General features: G+C 36.0%; 2 protein-coding genes and 1 long non-coding RNA gene across 3 annotated transcripts; 2 read left to right on the top strand and 1 right to left on the bottom strand.

The window, feature by feature from the left end:
• Window positions 1-3,346: 3,346 nt before the first annotated feature.
• On the top strand, window positions 3,347-13,793 carry LOC136800142 (uncharacterized). The gene is made up of 3 exons (XR_010845676.1): window positions 3,347-3,568; window positions 11,271-11,348; window positions 11,886-13,793. It is a non-coding gene; the product is annotated as an uncharacterized lncRNA (long non-coding RNA).
• Window positions 3,575-9,265, top strand: LOC136800141 (uncharacterized). Its single transcript, XM_067056752.1, has 2 exons — window positions 3,575-4,490; window positions 6,029-9,265. The coding sequence occupies exons 1-2, from the start codon at window positions 3,751-3,753 to the stop codon at window positions 6,789-6,791; spliced, it is 1,503 nt and encodes a 500-aa protein (XP_066912853.1). The 5' UTR covers window positions 3,575-3,750; the 3' UTR covers window positions 6,792-9,265.
• A 6,983-nt stretch (window positions 13,794-20,776) lies between the features above and the next one.
• Window positions 20,777-24,692, bottom strand: LOC136800140 (uncharacterized). The gene is made up of 5 exons (XM_067056751.1): window positions 24,597-24,692; window positions 23,088-23,193; window positions 22,520-22,625; window positions 22,265-22,353; window positions 20,777-20,971 (listed from the first exon to the last, which is right to left on the bottom strand). Exons 2-5 carry the CDS (start codon window positions 23,175-23,177, stop codon window positions 20,849-20,851), a joined length of 408 nt encoding a protein of 135 aa, XP_066912852.1. The 5' UTR covers window positions 23,178-23,193; window positions 24,597-24,692; the 3' UTR covers window positions 20,777-20,848.
• Window positions 24,693-26,619: the final 1,927 nt, after the last annotated feature.

Here is a 26,619-nt window from a genome sequence, read left to right as displayed (position 1 = left end):
TTCAAAATCTCCATGGGGGGTACTAGTACTACCCTTGTCGTCCGACGGGGGGATGCTCCGCTGAGGTTCGAAAAAATGGACCCTACGTGGAATTCGTTTTTTCAAAAATTTTGCCGAAAAAACCATTTCGCCTTAATATGACCCCCCCCCCCGGGCAAAATCTAATCGACTAACACAAGGCGGTGTGGTGCGTGTAGAGGGCGGGTGTTTTGCAAAAAAAACGGACAGGATTATTTTTTGGGGAGACTGGGCTCCAGGAACTCTTACCTCAAATTAACTCTTATTAATAGTTTCTGACCTACCTTGTTTATAGAAGATCTTGTATAAATTAGCGAGCGGTGTGAAACGTAGGATGAAAAGTTTCTTTTGCAGGCTCTTTGTTGTGAAATGGGTCGTGTGCAAAACCGCTCCAAAAAATCAAAATTTCCAGCACATTTTTACTACCGTAAACGGCCATAACTTGCAACGAAAAACAGCGTTTTTTGACTAAACGATGCTATATCTTTTAACCTAGAAAAGCTATAGCAATGAAACTTTCACAAAATAAGCTTCTACCTTATTCCTTTTTAGATTACAATACATTGATCCAAACAAAAACTTCAATCGAAAACGTCGTTAATCCAAAGATGACCAAAAAATTTTCTTCAAAGTCCACAACTTGCAACGGTGCTAATTTCATAACAACAACATACTGAACACGCGCCAACTCTATCACATGAAACAAATTTGATTTCAACAAATTTTAATAGCATAATTAAAAAATGGCGCAACGATGGAGTGCGTTGTTGTGGACAAAAGACGGATCAATTTGTGAATCACGATTATTTCTCACACATGCAAATTCATAATTGGTTTGGCTTTTTTATGACGATAAGGGAACATTTGCAAAAACAGCGATAGAAAGACGGGGGCATTACTAAGCGGAGAAGCTCCGTGTAACGAAGATCTGGGATTTCGTACCTTCGACGAGTTGAATGATTCTTCTACACCCCCATCTCAATTAAACCAAAATAAAGTCTACTTTAATTTGATTAATTTTCGCGAATTTATATTTTCGCTTTTTTGCAAATGTTTGCCTTTCATTCACGAAAATAAAATCTTGCTAAATGGCGAGAGAAAACTGAGTTGCGAAATTCAATACTCGCAAAACTTTTGTTTTGCAATCGCCGATTAGTGAATATAATTTCAAAAAAACGAACCTTTTGCCTCGCAAAATTACAGCTTACAAAAATTAATCCAATTAAAGTATGCTGAGATGAAAACGAAATAAAATATTGGATTAAAAGTTGGGATTACGACGGCAGGTTACGGTAACAAATTAAGGACCATCATCCGTACCTTATTGTGATTTACATCTTATGGGACTCAAAATTTGGAAATAGCGTATAAATGGATTTCCATGAAAATTTTTGAATGAAAAATGTTGCTGAATTCGCCAAATTTGTAAGGCAAGAAGTCTTCCCTTAACAAAATGGAAAGTTTTATCGAAATATAGTACTAGATGTTTTTGACTGGAGAGATTCAATCATATATAATATATACTTTCGTAGGGATAGACCACTAAAAACGTAAAATTTTTCTCGGGAAGAATCTTTAGCGAATGTTATTGGGTATCACTATTTGCGTGTTTCCACAAAAAAACAACCACCTTGCTCTTTCAAATTTTAAGTTTGACGCATTTTTTTTTGGTGGTGATAAAACACAAAATGAAGACATTCGAGGAAGATTATAGGCTCGAGAAAGCTTATACGTTTAAATAACGGTTTAGTATATTATTTGTTTTAAGTCTTTCGTCTTCTACCGTTGGAATCCCCGATCCTCGTCATAGTATGCCAAATTCATTCATCGTTTTGCTATTGAACTTTACTTCCGGGGTGAGAGAGGAGAGAAAGTGTTTTCGATCTTATGTATTATATAATTTCAGAATCTAATTTTTGCATTGAATCGTTGAATAGATACAAAAAAGTTCGTCCCCGTTTATTTCATCCCCATTCGAAATCCATCCAATGTTAAAAATTGCACTCCAAAACCATCTCCATTGTGTATTTTAAAGCTTGGAACAATAGAATTCCTATCCCCATAGAGATTTTGATAGAAATTATTGGCCTCGTTGTGGGAAAAAATTCCACCGGGGCTTTGAGACAGGTGTTTCGGCATGACATGGTTTACCGTATATATAGGAGATTTGTAAAAATTCGAGAAGAAAACGGATATTTACTTTTTACCATGTATCCCGTCACTATCTGCCCGGAGTTCTGCGTTCGCAAAGAGTGACTCCTCTTAGACTGAGAAATGATTGTCTAATACGCTACTCCTTCTCTGGTTCCCATTGACGAGATACCGGAATATTCATCAGAATACTCATCTCATCTTCATCAGAATACTCATAACGCTCATTTGACGTTTACTTTGCACACACCCCTGTCTCACAATCTATATCGATCGACGAAACGTCCATATACAGTGTTACATATACTTTCTTTTACACCCCTGTATCTTAACTAAATTCGGAACAGGTTTGAAGGAAAAATAATCACTTTTGATTAAAAAAGTTCTTAAGAAAAATTCAAAATTAGCGTGTACAGGGTGTGTTTTTCTTTTCTGAAGCTCTTATCCTTCTTGCATTTCTTATACTCTTACAAAATTGGCTCTGATATTTACTCCTCATTCCTGAAGGGTTGCTTTTTTTTATCCGTCCTGTCCTGTCTTTTGGTCATTCTTTTTCCGTAAATCCAACGAATTGTAGAACATATTTCAATTAAATTTTTCTTATAAAAGAAACGCACTTGAACAATCCTTGACCCCCTGATCGTAAAATTGATGATACAGTTTAACGACGAATGATTTTATTGATTTCTTTTGAGGCACTTTTATGACACCAGTCTTGTTATTAACATGATTAGTTTTCGTATGGGACATTAGGAAGCAGAACTTCAGCTGAGATCCTTCAGTTACATGGTTGATTGATTTAACATGTAAGCATTGATAATTATCCAATTTATGCATCGAAACGTCTCTTCGTTGTGAAATGTAATTTAGCAACTTCAATCGAAGAATACGGAAGAACGAAAAACTGTACGAGCTGCAGATTTCGACCCAGCAAGGCCTCGTCTTTCTTCTTTCGAACTTTCTAGAAATCGCATCGTAAGAGAACGTCAATCGCCCAAGCGTGGGGGTTTATTTGAGTGACCTAATTATTTTCACTTTTTCATCTTCATCTTCGCAACAAATTATTCAATCGGGCTTGTTTTGCTTGATTAACGTGTAGTTTACCATTTCGAACATTCCCTGAAGAAATGAAAGAAAACGAAGCAATCAACGTGGAGAAAACGTAAATAAACAAAGCTATGGCGTACGAAATGCACTTTAAATAGAGTAATACTGTTTCTGACAAAGAAACTAGGTTTTCCAGGGGCAAAAGGTTGTTTTCGTATCCGATACCCCGATTTTCGTATCCGATATCCCGATAAATTTAAGAAAACATGTTTCTCGGTAGGGAAGAAAGGTTTTCAATTTTCAAGCATGAAGAAAGCAGGCAACGAAACCAAACCATCAAAAAACACAAGTGGTAAGAAGAATAGTTCTTTTAATATTCAAAGTAGTACATGTACGATTTTTTTTGGACTCATTATTGCTATCAAAACTAAGGATCACATCTGTTTGAATCGAATGACAGAATGAAGTTGAAGTAGTCATGTGTTGTTTTAACTGTCTTTTGGCTTTGTCATTCCATCATCATCATCAATAATCATGTCTGACAGAATTGCGAGGGCTGGAACATTAGGCCACGAAGAAGTTTTAGAGGACATTGAGTTGTACATTCGTGGCTTAGCTAGATCTTTTCCTGAAACCAAAGATCCAGAATTTGAAAAAAAGCTTAATCAAGCCAATGTGAATGTTCAAAGGTTAGCTCAAGGCAACACAAACGAGGCTAATGTACAACGAGTACATGGTCTTGTTTCTAGATTAAAATCGAGATATAATGCACTCCCTTTGGCTTCTGTTAATGAAGAAAAAAAGTCTCGTTACAGCAAAAAGACAGTTTCTGGGAAAAAAGGAAATAACCCATATGACATTGACATAACACATTTGAAATTCCTTTTGTCCATTGGACATAATGTCAAAGAAATTGCTGAAAAAGGGTTACTTGGTGGCTCTATGCATAGAAACACTCTGACCAGATTCATGAAAGACAATAACATTCCAACACCAAGGGAGCGCTATTCTATCATTTCCGATGATGACCTTTTGATTCTCATCCGAAAAATAGCTTTAGATTTTCCGAACTCTGGTATTCGTGAGGTTACTGCTCTTCTTCGGACTGGAAATCCTCCTCACATTGTTCAACGTGACAGAGTAGCTAGATTACTTTCTTTCTCGAATCCAGAGGCAACTGCAAGAAGATGGGCACAAGTGGTGCCACGTAGAGTTTACAGTGTTCCAACTCCTAATCACCTGTGGCACATTGATACACATCATAGTTTAATCAGGTTATACTTAAAGATTGATTTCTGCAAAATTAATTAGGCGGTCATCGAAAAATTGTTCTATTCGCGTCACCCGCCCGCATCAAATTTTTCGCTGATTTCCCGGTGCAGAGATGCGGGAAAAAATCTGGGAAAAGCAATTTGTTCTTTTAAAGTATAGCTTTTTTCTCAATTGCTCTGACAACCATTGAAAAATAGTTTTGCTCGCGTTACCATCCGCCCCTGAGTTACTGGCGTGATTAAAAAAACCCGGGAATGTTGTTTTTGACCGCCCGTCCGCCCGCATGCATTTTTAACACCCGTAGCGACGCGAACAGAGCATTTTTTCGATGACCGCCTTATTCAGTGGCCTTTTGAGAGCAGGGGAAAAGTTAAAGTATTAGGACTCTCTTTACTGTTAAATTTAGCGTCGTAGCTTTTTGTAATGCTGATATATACCAAATTCTGTCAAATTCTATTATAGCAACTATCTGGTCTGCAAAGTAGCTAGAGTTATTTTTTTTAACAGCACTCAGGTTTTATTTATAAAATTTAAAGGCCAGATAGTTTCTATGATGGAATCAGAAAATCAGAGAAGGTATGTCAGCACTACACAAAGTAACAGTTGTATTCCTGTTTCAACATTTCAACGTGTATTATCAACCTGAATTTCATTTTGATATCTGGCAATAAAAATGCTTATGTTGGCCAGAAGAAACTACTTTGGGGCAGCCTGGACACTTCAAAAAAGGTCGGATTTGACTGAAATTTGGCACACTTGTTCCTTGGGTGAATATCTGGGGGCATTTTTTTCATTTTTTGAAAATTTGATTTTGGGGCCTGGGGACGAGTTTTTCACCAAAACGAGGCTGGCAGCCTGGACACTTCAAAAAAGGTCAGATTTGGCTGAAATTTGGCACACTTGTTCCTTGGGTGAATATCTGGGGGTGCTTTTTTCATTTTTTGAAAATTTTGATTTTTGGGGCCTGGGGACGAGTTTTTCACCAAAACGAGGCTGGCAGCCTGGACACTTCAAAAAAGGTCGGATTTGGCTGAAATTTGGCACACTTGTTCCTTGGGTGAATATCTGGGGTTTTTTTTTTCATTTTTTGAAAATTTTGATTTTTGGGGCCTGGGGACGAGTTTCAGCCAAAACGGACAAAGTATATTTGCTACCTAATACTAAATATTTGAAATGTTACAATTGGGCCTTCTAATAACGGGAAAATCTGAAGTTGAGCCCAGTGCGGTGCGCACGTTTGACTATGTTTATAAAAATATGTTTAGTGTCCAAGGTTAATTGTAACACCATGGTAATTGTTTGAATATGAGGCAAGTGATGTTTGTGACGTAATTTATAAAAAGGTCTATTTGAAGCTGTCTTTTCCATTACATGACTAAATTTATTTTTTTTCACTGAAATAACTTCCAAAGGCTGTAGATGTCCCCTAAAAATTTCCACTTTGAGAACTAAGTTTAGAACTATTCAGAAATCTCATGAAGTAAGGGTTCATAAAGTTTGTCACCAAGATTTTTAAGCTGTTATCTTTTTTCTCTATCAGGTGGAACTTTGTCATACACAGTTGCATTGATGGTTTTAGTCGCTTTATTATATATTTAAAAATTCATACAAATAACCTGGCAAAAACAATGGTGTGTGACTTTATTGAAGGCGTTAAAGTGTCAGGTGTTCCAAGTCGTGTAAGAGCAGATCATGGCGGGGAATTTGTTCATGTCAAATCTTTGATGGAGTCTCTGAATGGGCCTGACCATAACGCTTTTATATCTGGAAAGTCTGTTCATAATGTCCGCATTGAACGATTATGGAGAGACGTGTTCTGTAAGGTATCCAATAAATTTTACAACATTTTCAATATAATGGAAAAAAACGGCATCCTTGACATTGAAAACGAAGTTCATATTGCAGCTCTCCATCATGTTTTTGGCTTGAGGATTCAAAATATTCTTTCAACGTGGCGTGACGCACATAACCACCACCCTGTCAGCACTGAGCACTACAAAACACCCAGGCAACTATGGTTTCAAATTAATCAAATGGAGTCAAAACGTAACACAGCCATCAGTAATATCTTTCAACGTGATCTGGGAGAGGTTCTCCAATTACTTGCAAGATTCAAAGGCACACGTGATCTTCCTGAGCCTGACTCTATCAAAAAAGTGCTTCCAAGAATCATGCTACCTCTAAACAGTTTGGAACTTGAAGAGTTGAATAGGACTGTATCTGTAGACTCTGAAAGTGAGCATGAAGGTGTTGATATTTATGTGAGGGTGTTGGAATTTGTGGCTAGATGTATTAGGAAATAAATTTCGTTAATTTTTTTTTTGAAATGGATATCGTATTTTGAACATTTGCTGCAAACGTTGTTGCCCTTTTTTCTCAAAATCAAGAGAAAGTGAGTTACTTCCTTTTGTCAGAAAGGGGCAGAGTTGTGCCGTTGATCTAAAAACGATAGTCATATATTGTGTAAAAGTAACCAAAGCCAATATCATATCGTATCATACTATATTATATATACATATATCTCTTTATTATAGGGCTAGTCTAAAAATGTAGAACAAGATTGTTACCCGGGGGGTAATTAGGCAAAAATGGATGATGGGTATGACTCTCTCAAAAATCGAAAAAGAAAATTCAAAAAGTCTCTCTAAGGGTCCGCTTTTCAGCAAAAATCGGTCTCTCTAAAGGTCGGTTTTCGGAGGTCCCGTCCGCACATACCCCTCATTCGCCAACCCTAGTACCCACCCCCCCCCCAGGTCTACACTTCTATGAGCAATTATTGTTGCTCTTGTCATTGTTGACTCTGGTTTCTTGTAGATTTTCCATTTCTGTGCGTTTCTTGTTCGATCTGGTTGTGCTGCTGTGATTTGGTGTCCATTGACTGAGATGGCTTTATATGGCAATTGATCGAAGGGTGGTTTGGATTCGGTGTTCTGTTGTTTCAGGAGAACAGTGTCCCCTAACTGGATGCTGTGATGCTTCACATATGGCTTGTTGTCTTTATGATGGTGAGATTGCTTCCTCTTCTGCATGATCTCATTCTCTTCTCATTCTGCTTCAGTGATGTCTTTTCTGCTGGCTGTGGTAGACGTGGTAGAACATCCTCAGTATTTTCAGGTCTGCCTCCGTCTTTGATGTTTTGGATTTTCTTTGGGTCCGATGTCACACGTTTAGAATGGAATGTTCGACCAAACTATTTGATTTTTGTCTGTCTGAACGTCAATTTGGATGGTTTGAGGATTGTGCCATTCTTTTTAAAATAATCCAGGAATGCCTCGAGGTTTCTATAATAATGATCATTCCAGTCTCTTCCATAGACTAGGATGTTGTCATGCAATGTAGTAACACCTTGGAGACCAGCAAATGCTTTCTGTATCTGATTGTGGAAGACGCCGCTTGAGGCTGTAAGTCTAAAATGCAGAGTCTCTCAATTTTTGTAGACCTTCCTGTGTTTTGAAGATGCTCTTTTCTTTGGATTTCTTATCTACCTGGAGTTTATGGTAACCCCAGCCTATGTCAATTTAGCTGAAAATCTTTGTTTCCTTCAAGTCGTGGCGGATCTCCTGTAGTGTTTGAAATCGTGAAATCGGGTGCGCTTCATTCCAGCATTGCGTGGTGTATGTCTTTGTTCATCCTGATTTGGCCATTACTTTTGTCTTTTATCACAACGTTTATAGCTTTTCCACACGTAGTCATAGCGTTCCCGTGTGTCCACATCCGTTATCACTCCCTGTGTTTTCAGGAATTATTTGGCCTGGGTATGATGTCTGGCTCTTCCAGGGGGTCCCATGGCGCTGTTGTAGTGTTCAGGTGTGATGGTGTGCTCACTGCCTGTGGCCGCGAAGATTGTGTGTTTTGTGCCGCTTATCTTGACGTCGACCCATTTGTCTGCTGGCGTAGTCATCTTCTTCATGGCATTGGGTGTGGAGTGGTTTTGGTTTGAGTCATTTTGTTTTAACGTTGTGAAGTGATCTGCGTTGATTCGTTTGATCGTCTTCTTTCCAGGACAGGTGGCATTCTTTACCATTTTCTAGGCATCTCCTTGACTAATGGCTGGAATTGAACCTGTTGCGGGATATTTTGTGTCTGTTGCTATATTTCCCTGCCTTTTTGAGCTTCCTTACGTCATCTCGTCTATCTCCTCTTGTGACATGTTGTATTTGTTCGATTCGTGTCGAACACGTTTGACATGTGTCGTCTTGTCTCGGCCTGCTTCTCGTGCTTGGACCCATCTGGAGAGTTTCTCTAGGTTTGGATCCTCAGCATGTGCTTTCTCTCTCAGGCTTACGTTATTCATGCCGAATATGGAAGCGTCCTTTATGGCATTTTCTGTGGTGTAGGGTTTCTTGTCAAAGTTCAAGGACTTGAATCTAGAAGGAGGTCACCCCAGGTTCGTGTTCCTTGTTTGGTATATACCCAGAAGCTGGTGCATAGGCATTGTTCGGTTCTTCGCTAATTCCTTTACCTTTACATATCACCTTTACCCGCTTCCCGACTCTAAAATAGGGCAAATGAAAGATACAATTATATTTTGTTATAATTTGGTTTTTCGGTGTGATGAAAATACAGTTATTTATGCATTATATATTGCTCTTAGTTAATATTCATATTGTATACTGATCTCATAATGATGTTCGTTTTGGTTAACTTCAGTTTCGTATTCTTGTCCACTTTAAATATTCCGTCGTATTAATTGACTACGTATTGTCTTTTTCAACTCGAGGTGGGTGTGGCACGAAAAGAGATTGCTATAAGAAAGGGTGCAACTTCTCCTACCTGGACGAAACCTGTCGTACTATTATGCCAAACAGAGGTTCTTCATGCTTTTTTCGATCATGGATTGCCACCGCGTCCACCGTATTACTTTGTTTGTCTTTTGAGATATCTCGAGTTCTTAGCCTCATTCGAATATTTGTCTTAGTTTGATATGGTTCACGTGTTGTCTCTACTATCAGTATATCAATTGTGTATCTTATCCATTCGTTCGTACGTAAGTATACTTCACAGCATGTTCGTTTGCGATATGTTCCATTTCGAATGTTTGTAACATGAAAAGAAAAAACAACGAATTTTTAGGTTAACTCAACGTCCAAAGAGGTCCACCGAGATGTGTTTTTAAAAAAGTGTACCATTTTTAAAGTATGCAAGCACCATTGTGTGCTAGACCCAGATTTCTACATCCGCCCTGTTGGCGCCCTCTCTATGGTGGGCGGAAAACGTGAAGGAACTCCTTTTCGCATTACCTACGAACCTGCGAAAAAACGCTTGACCATACGTACCAGATAGTAAGGCAACCGTGTTTAGCCAATTTTAGGGTCATTTCAGGCTCCAAAATTTTATAAAAGGGCTCTGCCCCCTAGAACCTCAGCTTGGGGCCTTAAAGTGCTCCCAAACCCTGGGTAAGTTATTCTCGTGTTACGCTTGTAAAATTACCGACCAACTGGAACCTCCTTATTTGCAGCACTGAGTAAGGTCCATATCATATGGGCATGTTTTTTATTTTTGTTTGAATTTTATGTTTGAATTTAATGATTGTTAACCTTTCAAAATATGGAGAAAAGAATTTTCTAGCTTTAAACTAGTTTAAAGATATATTTGACTTCAATTGTACATTGTTTTCATTGTTTCATTATATTTGAAGACCATCTTAAAATCGCTAGGAATGAAAATAAATTGATTAGATTGGATGAGAAGGTCCTTTAGCAGTAACAGTAGTAGTATTTATTTTTCATGATTGTAATAGTAAAAATGATACAAAGATTTAGGTTCAATGATATAATAAACTAAACAATGCTAGAATGGAGACCTCATATCAGCAAGATATTCGAGATGGGCCACCTTTTTGTAATTCAAAGGAATACTAGTATAATTAGGAAGAATTTCTTTAACTACTGAACACGTAAAAGACTTAAAACAGACAATAAAAATGATAGACTAAAACAAAAAGCAAAAACCTAAATTAAAAATTATCTAAAAACAGATAAGTCTTTTTTGAGCAATAAGGTTTTTTTTTTTTTTGGTAGAAAGATAGATTTCATTTTGTCATTTTTCGCGATTGACTTGGTATTTTTTTCGAATTTTTCATTTCGCATTTTCTTACTATTGTTGCCATCTTTTCTATTTTCATATTACATTAGCCTTCAGGTAGGTCAATTCAGCATGTAGCTTGTTTTTTTTGGAAAGGTTATCAAAATCGAATGCTCTTAAATCAAAGGATTTGAGAAGGAAAACTGAATAATAAATTTGTCAACTCCCTATTGAAAATTCTACCCCCTATTTTCTCCAACGCACCATTTAAACTGTGCCCCTCATCCAAAGGTTTTGCCCCAAAAGTTAACCTCCTCTTTTTGAATCTAGGGGAGGAAGTGCCCAATTTGTTCATAATAAGTTAATTGTTTTGCTGTGTAAATAAATTCAAGATTTTTCTTACCATGCATTATGGAAAAGTGAACATTATTTTCTCTCTGTCATCTCAAAAAAAAAAGATGCTTTATTTTTTTAGTGTGGCCCCCTCAATATGACTTCTGAAAGAAAAAACATTTTGCTGTCAAACCTGTGACCCCTTAATCATAAAAAAATTTGAATACTAATGCGTGCATTAATAAAAATTATTTTGAATCTTAAAGAAACTACTTTTTGATTCCTTTGTTTGGTGTGAATTATAAGACCAGCAGCTATATATATCCTTCTTCCAACTTTTATGGGTTAAGTCATAAACAGAAAAGTTGGACTCCTTCGAATCATTGATTAGAAAGAGTTTTATCTATTTTGTCTTCTCGTTTCAGATTCGACGAGGCATCAACCGTCAACAAAATCTACACAAAATATCTGTCTGCAGCCTCTTTGAAAGAGAACGGTCTTTGGTAAGTGGAAAAATTTAGATCCAGTTAGGTTAGCACGTGCGACAGTAAATAAAAAGAGAAATATGAACATCTATCAATATTTTATAAGGCATTTCTTCATAAGTGATGTCGAACGAACTAAAATCAGCCTGTTACACCCTGGAAGTTTTAGAATGATTCTTTACCCCCTGGTAAAAAAAAATTCCTTAGACCCTCTGGGGTCTGGCCTCTCTATCCGCTGTATGGATGGATATAAAATGAAATGGCCCATTGTTTACTGTAAATTTTGTATTCTCCATTCTGTACTATAAAAATGAAAATTAATATAAAATAAAATTAAAGATCATATTTTTAGATTGCACTAGCGAAGCACCAGCGTTAGTGATTGTCCATATAGTGCATACGCAATAAATTTCCAAATATTTGACAACCCCTTGTACGCAGAGAACCCCCTCTCCCCCTTTCACTGCGTACGTACTATGTGGATGGCCCCTTCTTCTTTTATGATACCTGCTTTAACCATAGCCTATTAGTAAAGCACTTCCATTTCCATTTCAGCTATCAACTGAACGATGGATATGAAATGGATGAGACTCTAAATACCAATGATACTGAAAGTGATAAGACTACCACGGGTGAAAATATAATGCATAACTTCAATTGTTGGGTCGAGAAGATTGCAAGAGACCTAAGGATGCTATGGCTTTTGATGAAATCTTTAGAACAGTTCATGTATTAAAATTATTATTGACAGACAATCCAACTCAGACGTTTACGATGAAGTAACCATTGAATAATATCTATTTAGATAATAACCGTATGATAACCCTCTTTTTGTACAGGGTACTTTTATTTGAAAATTCCACAAGCTGCCCCTTCTTTTGAATTTAGTAAAAATTTCAAACCCCTCATTTTCGGGGGGTGACCAATGTATTTTTTATTTTTTAGCCCTAGAATAACTTGTGACTTTTTGGACCTACCTCGGAGGTCCTATAAATTAACTGATGTCCGTCCGTTCGTCCGTCTGTTACCAGCTTTTCTCAGGATTCGCTCATTAGTTTTTTCTGATTTTGGCACAAAGATGCATAATGGCAATGCCCAAAATGTGACGGAGCCCGATTTTCAAAAAAAAAATTTTCCGGCCGAAAATGCCGGAGATATGCCGGAAAAACTGTTTTTTTGGCATTTTATCGAGATTTTATCATTAGTTTTTTCTGATTTTTTGCTCAAAGATGCGTATTAACAATTCATAAAACATGGTCGAGTCCGAATTTTGAGAAAAAAATTTTTCCGGCCGAAAATATGCCGGAAATCGCTGTTTTTCTGGATTTTTATTGGACTTTTTCCTTTAAATTGGTTGTTTTTTCATTCAAAAACATTATTAATAGCAATGCTCACCATCAAGCATGTTTCACTTTTCAATAAAATTGATTTTTGAAGCCGGAACTACTTAAAAATCGCCGGAACAACCTATTTTCGCCGGAAAGAAAGTATTTCTTGAATTTCTCGAGCTGTACTTATTGTTTCTTTTATGAAATTTTGCACACTGATGCAAAATGACAAAACCTAAAATGTGACGGAGCCCGATTTTCGAAAAACATTTTTTTCCGGGCGAAAATGCCGGAAATATGCCGGAAAAACCGGTTTTTTTGACATTTTCTCGAATTTTCATCTTTAGTTTTTTCTGACTTTTTGCAGAAAGATGCGTATTCGCAATGTTCAAAACATAATCGAGTTCGATTTTTTTAGAAAAAATTTTTTCCGACCGAAAATGACGGAAATTGCCGTTTTTGTAGATTTACATTGGTTTTTTTCGTTTTATATCTTTGTTTTTTTTTCAAACAAGAACATTATTTATAAGAATTTCCACAATTAAGCATGGTTTCAATTTCCGATGAAACTGATTTTGGTACAGAACATCCGAGAAATGCCGGATTTCTTGAATTTCTCGAGTTGTTCTTGTATTATTCTGCATTTTCATACTATTGTTGTAATACGATTATTTTTCAATTGTCTTATTACATCAATCTTCAGGTAGGTCCATTCAGCATGTAGCTTGTTCATCATGAATTTTGAAACCTAGTAAAAACTAAACTTACGCAAGAATTGCGACTTTTCCAGCTACTCTTTTGTGCTTAATTGTTGGGGGGTCAATAAGCAGGGGATGGTACTCTGGGAGAAAAATGGGGGGTATTATTGTAGAGGAATTTTCGGGTGGTTTTCCCAAAAACCCCTATGAAAATAAAGGTTTGGGCAAAATGGGGGGGGGGTCATTATAAAATGCTATTGGAGTGATTTTTTTCCGAAAAATTGCAAAGTGAAAAAAAACCCCTACAAGTAAGTACAAAAGAGTAGGCACAATTTTTCTTTGATACGTGTTTTATATTTTTTGTTATTTTTTCTATTAATCGTTTTGACCTGATTAAATTCTTTTCAAAATTCGAAATATATGTGAAGAAACGAGAATCCCTTTCAAACTATATTTAACCAGGAGATCTTTCGGCCTTATTGGTACATCAGCACTGCGTATCTTGTATATTTTTGAGATATGTGTACCTTTTTTTGTTTCTTACCTCTGTAAAGCAACAGCATTAGCTCTATTTATACTGAGACAATCAATTTGTCTGAGACGTGCAATAATTTAGAAAATGAGCCTTATGGAGGAGTGCACTTTTCATTCATGTTTCAATAAATAGGATCTCTTCCACAGATCACATTTTAAAAACTACTCGTCTCAGTATAAATGGAACTATTCTTTCAATCGAGAGTGAGCAATTGCCGACTGAATGGTACGATCTTTCACTACTGTGCCTCATAACATAATGCAAGTCGAAGTGAATGTTAAAATTACAAACAATAGGCCTTTTGATAAATTATTTTAATTTCAACGACTACAGTAAAACCTCTAATTAACGGACACTCTAAAAGGCGGACACCTCTGATTAGCGGACAATTTCATTTTCCCCGGCCGTGTCCTAGTCAAATCCTCATAAAAAAGTTTCTAAAAGGCGGACACTCAATTAGCGGACCCTCTGATTAGCGGACAAATTTTTTCGCACGAAATGGCCAAAACCCCTATTTTAGCTCTCCAATTAGCGGACATTGAATGTCAAACGGGTCACAGACGTCCAAAATTGAAAAAAAAAAATTTTTCTTTCAAGCACTTATTAGTCTTATTATTCAAATTATTTCTACAAATTTCCAGTTTTCCCTCGACCCATTCAACAAATTTAGGTGGGCCAAAGAAATCATAAATCACTGGTACTTCAAGTCCGTACCCACCACCTCGATTTAACCTCTTGCCAGTCACCCGAGCTCTTCTATGGCCTAGTGTCTGCATATAAGTACTTTAGACTCCAATTTTGTATTTTCGACACCCTGGAATGGCCTAATTTCAAAATTGGAGCTCCGAGATCAAAAGTTTCTAAAAGGCGGACACTTCTAATTAGCGGACACTATCCCCTTTCCCCGATGGTGTCCGCTAATTAGAGGTTCTTACTTACTTTACTTTAGGCATCCACTTGGGGTGACATGATGTGTTCCCTCCATCTATCTCTGTCGTGCATCAGCCGTATAAGTTCCCTCTCTTCCAACCCAGTGTCTTCATGTATCAGTGATTTAATCGTTTTGGTTGGTCGACCTCTTCGTCTAGGCTTTTCAGGTTCCCAGAACAAAAGTTTTGTTGCAGGTTCGTTACCACGTATGATATGGCCAGCTAGGCGGAGACGGCGGATTTGAATGACTTTGCTGATTGGAGGTCGCCCTCCGTAGAGGACTCTGTTGGTGGTATGTGATTGGGGATTGATGTTTTTCACCCTTCTCAGCATCCTTGTGTAGGTCCCGTCAATTTTTCTCTCGAGAGATTTATTGAGGGACAGGATTCACATGCATAAAAAAGGATCGACATGATTGTCGCATCAAAGATCTTTAGTTTCGTTTTAGCAGAAATTTTCGACTTCCAGCATGTATCAAGCCTGTTGAGAGCAGACCAAGCTTGTGCCATTCTCGTATTGACTTCAGTAGATGTTTCGGAGTACGAGCCGAGGTATTTGAAGTCTTGGACCTTTTCAAGTTCTGATCCATCAATGGTTTTGAAGCTTTGGTTGTTTGTTGAGTTGATATGCAAGTATTTGGTTTTTTGTATATTCAAAAACAAGCCAATAGATTGTGTTGCTAATTCAACTTTGTGGAGAACACGCTCTGCCTCTTTGATGCTTTCGTCAATTAGGGCAATATCGTCTGCGAAGTCTAAGTCGGCAAGATGAATTGAAGGGTGACGGCGGCTTCTTCGTCTAAACAAAGTCAATCCATCAGAACTCTTTATGGCCTTTCTTAGTGCGTAGTCCAGAACGATGATAAATAAGAAAGGTGCAAGTGGATCGCCTTGTAATACCCCTGTTTCGATTTTAAAGAACTCAGTTTCACCTTCCTACTGTAGTACGGTTCTACTGTATCATTACCAAGGTGATTAAATCCCTGATACTTTTATGCATCCCCTTCTCACAGACCCACTGGAAAAATTGGCCAAAATATCGTCCCTGGGGTGGAAAATTATCCTCCAATTTTTGTCTCCACTGAAAATAATCAGATAAACAAATCCTCACTGCAAAATATTATGCTATTATTTTCCCATCCCCACTGAATTTTCTGACTTGAAAATAAAAGAATAGAAAAAAAACCCAGCCATAAAAAATTGTGGGAATATCAAACCCCCTTCGAATGCCAGTCCGTTTTTTCTGTCCCCACTGACTGAAAAAATCCTACCGGGTCTGTGAGAACAGGGGGTGTTTTTTATGAATGAGTTTTGAAGACGAGATACAGTGGTTAGCCCTTAGCATTGAGGTCGTCAACAGTAGCGGCCTGGCTTAATTTTCTTGGTGGTGCAAAACATGAAATTGGCGCCCCTGTTTTTTGTCCTTATTTGCGCCCTCCATCATTAACCATTAAGTGAAAATATTAAACTGTAAGAGCAGTGACTGGTTGAAAGTAACGCCCGGAAACTTTGAGTTAAAAAACTTTTATTTATATGTGGTGGTGGTAATGATAACTTGATATCTGTTTCCTTGTTATAATTTGGAATGTCATACTCATAGAGTTTTCTGAAAAAAGGAAAATTTTTAAATTTTCAACTTTAAAAAATGTCTAGAAATGCCCCAATTTATACCGATTTAGCATCAAAAATAAAGCTCCTAAAATAAAAAACATGAGCTGTTGATACTTGAAATGGAAGTTTTATACCTAGTAAGTCGATTTGCTCAATATTTTTTCAGAAAAATTCATACCTGATAATCTTTAAAATTTTGCGGCACACTGGTCTTACTTTAGTGTCGATTAAAGATAGAATGGATGAAAGAGGCCCCAAAAGTCGAAGGTTGGCAGGAATAATAGTTATTAGTAAAAATTTTTTATACAAAAGGTCAAACAGCTTAAAAGATCTTCTAAAAAGGAGAAAGTTAGTCAGCATAAGACCACAAAACACCACAGCGAGCATCAACAAGTTTCGATCGTTTTCTTTTTTGGCAATCTCTAATTTTGGGGGGTGAGCATCCTCTTTAACCCCTGGTGGATACACAACACTTCTCTTGCTTTGACTTTTTGCGATTCAATGTTGATAGTATTTTTGAAAATATTCAAACCTTTTTAAAAGAATTGAAACAGGTTACCCCAAATTCGGGGTAACTCTCGGACGGGAGTTTTATACACGATTAGCATCCCCTTTATCAAAACAGATCAGAGGGAACGCCCCCGGGGGGGGGGGGTACTTAGGCAAAAATGGATGATGGGTATGTGCGGACGGTAAGGGTTGGTTTTTTCACCTTTTAAAGTCTCTCTAAGGGTAGGAAAAATCAGAAAGTTTTAAATTAGTCTCTCTAAGGGTCGGAAAATTCAAGATTTTTTGATTTCCAGAGAAAAAATTGTAATAAAGTCAGAGAGACTTTAAGGGTATGACTTTTTTCAAAAATCGAAAAAAGAAATTCAAAAAGTCTCTCTAAAGGTCACCTTTTTAGCAAAAATCAGTCTCTCTAAGGGTCGGTTTTTGGAGGTCCCGTCCGCACATACCCCTCATTCGCCAACCCTAGTACCCCCCCGGGAACGCCTCTGGTTTTTCTAAAGTAAATTTTGGAAAATCTGACCAATTTTGTTTTTTAATGGACAAAAAATTCATTCAGAAATGCACTGTAATAATCCGATTTTAAAGGCCTAATTTTGGGCCGCACTTACTGTCGTTTTCAAATCGCGAGTGCACTTTCTCCCCAAATTGAAAGTCGCGTTGAAAGTTAGGCTGCTGGCATCTAGGAACGGATTCATTGTACATATGCTACCTGTTGTTTTATTGTAAAAAAGGGCTGCAATTCAGGGAAAAATTCGGTACAATATTCGACTCTCGATATTAAGGTAGTGGTCATAAAGTGTCTACTAGAAATCTTTTATAAGCAGCCCCCCGGGGGGGGGCACTCGATCTGAAAACGACCATACGTTCGGCCCAAAATTTGGCTTCTAAAATCGGACCCTTACAGTGAAGTGAATTTCCATGAAAAATCATACCCTTATTTCTCGCAAAATTGGTCTTTTATCACAATTTCCTACCCTTACAGTGCAGTTCAGTGCAGTTTTGTAATTTCCTACCCTTACAATGCACTAGCTGAACTATGAAAAACCTACCCTTAAGGGCCGAACGTCTGGTAGGTCATTTACCTTGAGTGCCCCCCCCCCCGGGAAGCAGCCACGTGCGTATAAAAATCCAAAATTCCGACTTTGAGGTTGGGCCCATAAACCCGACTTTTGTGTTTTCTTAAATTTTGGGAAGCTTATTAGGATTAGGCTTTCAAGAGTGTTTTTTTTTTCGTTTTTTTATGGGGGGGGGCTGGAATTAAGTTTGTGGTCCTTTATTTCTAATTATGTAAATTGAACTTTAATTAATATTATCTCAGTGAAAAATCTTTCGTTTTCGGACAAAAGTGACGTCGGAAAAAAAGACTTCTAAATTGTGAATTTATTTTATATTATAGATTTGGACTATTTTACTGTCGGACTAGAAAGTGTCGTGACATGCACCAAAAAAGACTATTTAAGATTTGGTGCAGGCGGGGGTGCAGGCTACGTATAAACCGAGCATTGGAGGGTCTTCATCAATTGAATCTTTCATAAGAACAAATACAGTTTGCTTTCAACAGTTTTATTCACCAGACATTGGGATTTTCCATTGTGATTTGAGGGGAGAAATTGAGATTATGATTCTGTTGAATTTATTCTGAAGAATGAATTTGATTGATAATAAGTTTGTAATAATGTCAAATTATTTTTCTATTCTTCAAACTTAGATACTCACGAGAGTTCTTATAAAAAACATCAAATTCGAAATGTTGCAAATTGTTGCAAAAAAAAAAGTTTTCTGGCGCCAGTGAGTAAATGTCTAACAGTAACATCACTGTCGAAATCAAACTGTAAATCATATTCATATTGAGCTGGCTGCTGACAACAACTTTTTCTGCAGATGCTGAATTGAAAAAAGACTAAACAAGAAGGTATTTTTCTTATTTTTTTACAACCAAGTTCGTGCTATAATTTTTACTGGTACTTCTTTACGACCCCTTCTTTACAAACTCTTTCATTCAATTTATGTTATGTGAATAGATTTTGAACTGCTGTTTTTTACGAAGCAATCTAATCGCCCGCGTGTGATCAATATTTAAAGATGCTAAAAGGGAAGGGGTTGAAATGGGAAGAAACACAAGAAATATTTTGTTAGGTTATTGTTAGGCTAAGAAACTGTTTACCTCTACTTGTTGTTCAAAATTATAGAAAAACTTTCCTACAAAAATTACAAAATTTACAAACTGAAAATATTATAAACTGTTAAAAAAATAATGTTGAAATGGATACACAAAGTCCTGTGATGTTTTTTATATAAAAAAGGATCATACAATTTTTTTTGCTTTAATTCATTTACCTTATTCTATTTTTCCAACTTTCATTTACAATTATTTTTTTTTCCAGAAAAATATATAAGATTCATTATTATATACCTGTAGGCAAAACAGCCATTGAATTATTCTGATATACCACGGTAGAATTTTTTTTTCAAATTTTGCTTTCAAATTTTTTTTGTTTTTTTTTACATCACCTCGGGTCTAATAAATCTTTTCTTTTTTTTTACATCACCTCGGGTTAATAAATCCATGGACATAATACATGGACTTTTTTATATATGTCCATGATAAATCTCAATAACCAATTTTTACCCATTGAATCTCTGCTTATTATCAGCTAAGGGTATTCAGTATTTCAGTTATCAGAGTTTTTCAGTTTTTTTGTAGAAAATGCTCATAGAGCTTAAAATATATATAACGTCCACACTTCAAAGGAATGGTACGGACAGGGGGGGGGGTCGGTAGTAAAATCTCAGACATATATGAGTAGTAAAAGGATTTCTACGAATTTTACATACCACCACCCAGACTCTTGGAAGAGGTATTTTACTACCCTGGTAGTAAAAGTATTTGGGACAATTTGTCATGGAGATTTTACAAAAAATTGCTAAAAAATTATTATTTCTGTGACACATTTTTCACTTAGTGCAAAACTCAGTGTTTTGCCCTTAAAATTAAAGTATTTTTTATATTGAAAAAAAATTTCGAGAATTTTTTGTTTGCAGCAAACAATTTCCAACAGAAAAATTTTTCAAATTATTAAAATTTTCAGATTTTTTCAGAAAAGTCATCCAAAAAATTAAAAGAATTACAAAAATAGCTAAAAATTGCTAATTTTACCAGTTTTAACTACCATTATTCGTCACACCACCACCATAGTAAACGTCATTATATCTGAGATTTTTCTAACGACCCCCCCCCTGGTTCATAGAGTATCCAATTAAATTCTCCCAAATCTCGAAATCTACTTTTGGAAAGACTTGTAGTAATGATGTAGATATTTCCATATTTAAATAAAAAATATTTCTCATTTATTCAGAATCTCCTCTTTGTGTTTGTGTTTGTAGGGGTACTACCCTTGTCGACCGACGGGGGTGCTCCACTGAGGTTCGAAAAATGGACCCTACGTGGGACTCGAAATTTGCGAAAAAAGTGACCCTGAATGGGACTGAAATTCCAAAATGTTCTCAAATTTTCCAAAAATAGGCACCCTACGAGGGACTGATTTTTCTATTTTGGTGTTTTTGCGACCCTACCTGGGACTCGTGGAGGTTAAAAAAGGTACCCTGACCAGCGGAGCATCCCCGTAACCCATCTTGCCCCAGTCGCCCCCCCCCCCCGGGTTCTTGTGACGTCCGTACTAAAATGTAATTTTAACTCTCTCGACTAAAAACATCGGTTCAGTAAAATTATTTTTTAAAATAGTAAAAATATAATAGTAATAAAATAGTAGTAAAAATAATAGTAGAATAGTAGAATAATAGTAAAAAATATAATATAAAACAAATTATGTTTTTGAAAAGAAAAAAGATTTCTTTTCAAAAGATTTCTTTTCAAAAATGATACATCGATGTTATGAAAAAACAAACACTACCGAACCATTTCGTTAACGCTGTCGCATCGAAATTCAGCGTCGCATAGAGTAACATCGTTTGGAATTCCAACACAAACATTGTGGTACCAAGCTGGTGGAATACAAAGGTCGCATTGTACCTTGAATAAAAAAATACATAATGTTTCAAGCTTTTATATTTTTCTAATGCAAATTTCAGTTTGTTTGTGTTTGATGTTCGTTGGGCCCGTCTGTTCCTTTTTTAATACATTTAATTTAATATTGTTAATAGCTTTGCCCGTACATGTTGAGTTTTGCAAGATATATAGGATGAATTCATGAAAATTTTAGTTTCGGTAAGAACGAGCTGCTTTGGTGAATAAATAGAATTTGTAAACTTGGCAGATAGGCTAAATCTGTTCTATTTTAATAAAGGTTAATTTGACATTCGACCAAACTCGTCAAACGTTAAAAAGAGTCAACGATATGTCATTTCAAAAATAAGAGAGTGATCTAGGGACATTTTTGCTTTTGATATTTTACAATTTTAGGATAAAGTGCTCTCCTCTTTTGAATTTTTGAATGTTAATAACAATAACATTGAGGCACGTGCAATCGAATTTCTGCAGACCACCGTGATGCAAAATTGGTAATACCGTCAACCTTCAGTCATGTCGTTAATATTTGTCAATTGTCTCAGTCATAAAGTCACGTATACAATGTTATCCTAAAAAAATGCGAAAACTCGTATTAAAAGAAAAAAGGATTTGATAAGGTTATATTGTTTTCGCGAGGGTGTGTTTTTCGACCTGTTTCGACAAACCTGCAATCATGGACAAAAGGTCTGTAGACTTTTCAAAAATTAGTTAATAGTGCAAAAAAAAGCCCTGAAATTCCCCAAATGAACCACAAGTGATTATTTGGCAGAGGACACCTACGGGCTTGCTAGCAATCCTCGTGGCTTTAGTAATTGTGAATTTTAGACTTTTAAAAACTGAAAATGACTGAAAATAGGTGAACTTCAGCCACACCCAGGTGGTGGGTGGTGGGTGCACCAGAGAGCTCTAAAAAGTTCTTTATAATTGATTAAACCATCTTGAATATGGTCTAATTATAGATGTCTTCTCGAAAAAGTTGAAGTGCGAGACTCATTGAACTTTCAATCTTCAATCTCAGACAACAAAAAAGGCCTGGAGACTTTTAAAAAATGCATTTCCTTCAATGTCGAGTGGATTTGGCTTCTAGACTTGTCACCCAACTCTACAAATCCAATAAAAACAACATTGGCCCTGGTAAAAATGGGGTTTCAGAGCTTTTTTTGAAACTTTTCATGTATTTTTGAAAAGTCTACAACCTTTTGTCCCGGATTGCGGTATCCCCTGGAAACTTATAAAAAGAAGTGATTTTTAAAACTATTTCAATTTTTTCCTGAATTAAGATAAAATCATATTTACCCATTTCGGTTTTGTTCTAGGTCTAATTTTCTTTGGAGGGGTGGATTCACCGCAAACACGGCAAAACTTTTGGCACCAATCTCCATTGCCTAAAAGTATTAAGAAGCTGGATGTAATATTGTTATTTTTTATTCTCCATAGATGTGGATATGTTTTTTTTTCGGTCAAAGGATATAAATTTCAACGAACTCTAATATGAGGTAAACTTCGTTAATCGGACAGAATTAATTAATCAAAAATTGTAAAAAATTTAACCTCCAATCCATAGAAGTGTTTCTGCTATTCTCTGTCTAAACAATCTTATCTCAGGGGGTCTAAGGATTTCAGGAACTTCACCAGCAGTAATGATCAATTCTGCATACTACGAAATAGAAGAAATAATTTTGAAAGGTTATTTCGGTATTTTCAAAAGCAGGCGAATTGCGCGAGCCAAAGAATGCTACACCATTGACCCAGCCATGATGTTCCACTGAGGTTCAAAGAGGAAAAATAGGGTGTTTCTAAAAGGTGGGGTACCCCAATTGGGTTACTTATTGGGTTACAACTTAATCTACAGACCAGAATTAAATAACCGAAATTTGTGGAGGAAAGTCATCTGCTAAACCAGGAGTTATGGTGTGAATCTAAAAAATATTTCAATTACTATTGCATGATGCAAAAGATATTCAGATCAAAGATACATGTTACCATGTGGTCAAAGCACATGGTGTATGAAATAGAGCTTTGTAAAAATTTGTAAAAAAGGTAACCTGCGCGCGCTATTTTGGTGTTACTGCGCTATTGTTGATTGTCTCAAGGCGAATAAATTACGGCTTATACTAACCCACAAACAAAACACTCCACACGATACTAAATCTGGCTGCATCGTATGATTACAAACATCAACGCTCCATTTTTCATCAAACCCAAACATCTTGGAGCCTCGTTGACTGAAAAAAGAGCATTCTAGCAATGAGTTTCCAAATACCTTAAACCGCCTAAGTAGGTGTTTGATAAAAGAATAACATCACGTGCGTTGTGTTATTGCTTTTTTATACGAATATCTATGTTGAAATTGTCCGCAAAAAAACGCTTAAGGATATCACCATCATGGAATTCGGCAACAGAACCTAACAATGCCATTTTTAGAGCATTCTTAACTGTAGATTGTCCCCCAGTAACAATTTCACGAATGCCATTTTATGTTTTTTTGTGTGTACCTTATTGGTATTATATTTCGCGTGTATTAAATTTGGCGGGTACTTAATTTCGCGATTTTTTAAGCCAAATTTCGCGAAATTTAATACCGTTTAAATTTTTCAAAAATACAAAATCGCGAAATTAAATACACGCGAAAAATTTTCAAAGTAGGTCGAAAATCGAAAATACTTATTTGTTTACCCTTAATTACAATTTTTGTCACTATATTTGGTATGTCTGCACCCAATATGTTGTTTTTCATACAAAATCAGTCATTTTCTTGCTTTGTTTCCACTTTTTGAAGATGCATAATTTAATGAATCGCGAAATTTAATACACGCGAAAACTTCCAGAAACTGCCAATCGCGAAATTTAGTACACGCGAAAAACGTTTCCTCGAAAAAAATTCGCGATTTTAATACACGCGAAATATAATACCAATAAGGTATTACATGTTAAATTTAGGATGAATTTTGATCCTAACCTAAGAATAATGTAAGAATATTTTAGGACGATTCTCCCTATTTTGCACATGAGAGAAAAAGGTTACACGAAAAAAATATCTATCTAAATTTATCTAGCTAATCAATTTTGTGGAATGTAACATCCTAAGAAATGTCGAATCTCTTATGAAAGGGAGATCAAAGCTTGGCATAATACTGTAAGGTACAAAGACTACAGACACCTCTGTACTATTTTGGAAATGCTTACTACTAAAGCTTATTCATTTTACAAGTTGATGAAGCTGTTTTATAACCTAGCTCAATTTTCTTGTTCCTTATAATCATTTCTGCTTTCAAGTACACACATGTTTTTTTATAAGCATAACGCTTATAAGCATATGAAGGCTCGGATTTGCAGAATTCCTATAAGCATAACATAAGCATATATGTCAGCCTGAAATATTTTTTAAGTTGTCATTTTGTATTTGTTTATAAGGTTTGGTAGAGTTCAAGTAAAAAAAGACATTCCACAGATAGCTACATTCCACTGCTCCCAAAATCTGAACAAATTTTCACATATTTTCTGAAAATTAACTAAAAACATATAATAAGCATAAGCTATGTCTGGATGCTTTGATAACTTAAGCATACACGAGCCTGACAAAGGGCGTACACTTTCTTATAAAAAACATGCACTATAATAAACTTACTTCCAAATATTAAGAATAGACGAAGATTCCAACGTGCTGTTTGAGACTGATAGTGGGTCTATAACTGTCAATTTCCTCACTTTAGGGTGAAACAACTGAGAAAAGAAAGGTATTAGACTATAAATGCTTTTAAAATCTTAACTAGACTAATCAGGCTAGGAATAACGGGAAATCTCCAACCGGTAAAAACAGATAACACCAATTTGATCGGTTGTTTTACGGGCCCGACTGACCCTGAAATTCCAAAAAATCGAAATAAAAATAAAATTGATTTTGTTAGTTACATTTTTATTTTCATTGCTTTACAGACTGCCAAATTTTCAAATTTTGGTAGTTTTTCCAAAGTCCTGAAAATTTTATATTCAATTTTTCATTTTATCCATGAAATCGAGCTTTTTGTGTCTTTTTATTTTCTATTTCGCATTTTTGTCAAGATGTAGTAGTTTTTGCTGCCTTTTTAGGAGATTTTATACGGTTTGTGTAAACCGCAGGTTACAGGTCGCAGGTTACAGGTTACAGGTCGCAGGTTACAGGTCACAGGTTACAGGTCAACAAAGTGCAGACTGGAAAAAAGATATTAAGATCATAACATATACATAACATAACATCAATACATAACGCATTAAATTACAAAAAAGTAATAGATGTTATTTAGATATTTTAAAATGACAATTGAATAGAATAACAACCTAGTGACACTTACTTACAAAAATAATGACAAAATCATAAAATATGATGCCTAACAAGACAAAAGCACGAAAAATATTTATTATACAGAATGTGATGTTGATAGTGTGAATGGATATAAAACGGCACCAATCAGAAGCTTGTGAGGTCCCTAAGAGAGTGGTTTTAGAAGGATGAAACTAATTAATCATTCAATTGTTATTTTAATGACTTAATGACAATTTTTGACAAAAATATTGACAGAATCACAAAATATCATGTCTTATCAGAGAAAAACACCAAAATTATTTAGCATACCGAATGTGATGATAACAATATGGCTGGATATAAAATTAAACCAATCAGAAGCTCGTGAGTTCTCTGAGAAGGAAGTTTTAGAGCGATGTGTTTTATTATATGTAACCATCATATAACATTACAAACATTACAATATGTAATATACCTGTTATACGTATAATATGGTTTCAAATATTTTCTGGTCTGCGTTATACACGGCGCAAACTGCGAAAGATCGATAAAAGCACATGGTTAAATTTTGATGTTTGAAATGGTTTTATATGGATGAAATTGCTTGAGAATTATGTTTTTGATAACTCTTTGTGTTTTCCAAACATTTTCCTCTGCAATGACATTCATTAGAGTCAACCTGTCATCACTGACCTGTGACCTGTAACCTGTAACCTGTGACCTGTAACCTGCGGTTTACACAAACCGGATTTTATAGGTGAAATTCTACTTTTATTTTTATTTTTTGGCTGACTGACCGACCCTCTTTTTTGAGTAGCCTAGCCCGTAAAACAACAAATTAAGTTGGCCTCACCTAAGATATTTATCAAATTTTACAAATCAAGTGTCTTGAATGTAATTATTAAAAACATCTCGAACTTAAGGTCCAAGAATTCCGGAGCCGCTGATTTGTGCAGAATATTTGTTGGCTGTCTATAAATGACACCAAGAATAAGGTTAAGGTTTTTTGAATGAAGTAGTAGAGCTTCATTGACACCATTTGAAAATTCAAGTATTGGCTCAAACATTGGAGATACGTCGCTTCGAAGATAAAATGCGACACCTCCGCTATGTCTTCCATATTTGGATTTGATGCGATTTCTATCCTTGCGAAAAAGCTCGTATCCCTCAATTTCAAGCTCTGCTTTCTTGTGCGAAGATGATAGCCATGTCTCGGTTAGGCCCATAAAAATGTGGTTCTCAGAATGAAGAATTGATTCTAGTAGAGGAACTGATGATTGAGTGGTCTGGGGACATAAACCCTGAATATTCATAAAAGAAAAAGTATTCATTGATGTGGTATCTCTTGTTTGTTGTGGTAAAAATTGCT

Source organism: Clytia hemisphaerica, unplaced genomic scaffold, assembly GCF_902728285.1.
Source record: "Clytia hemisphaerica strain Z4C2 unplaced genomic scaffold, Clytia hemisphaerica genome assembly, whole genome shotgun sequence".
NCBI lineage: Eukaryota > Metazoa > Cnidaria > Hydrozoa > Leptothecata > Clytiidae > Clytia > Clytia hemisphaerica.
This window is presented reverse-complemented; position numbering and strand designations above follow the sequence as displayed.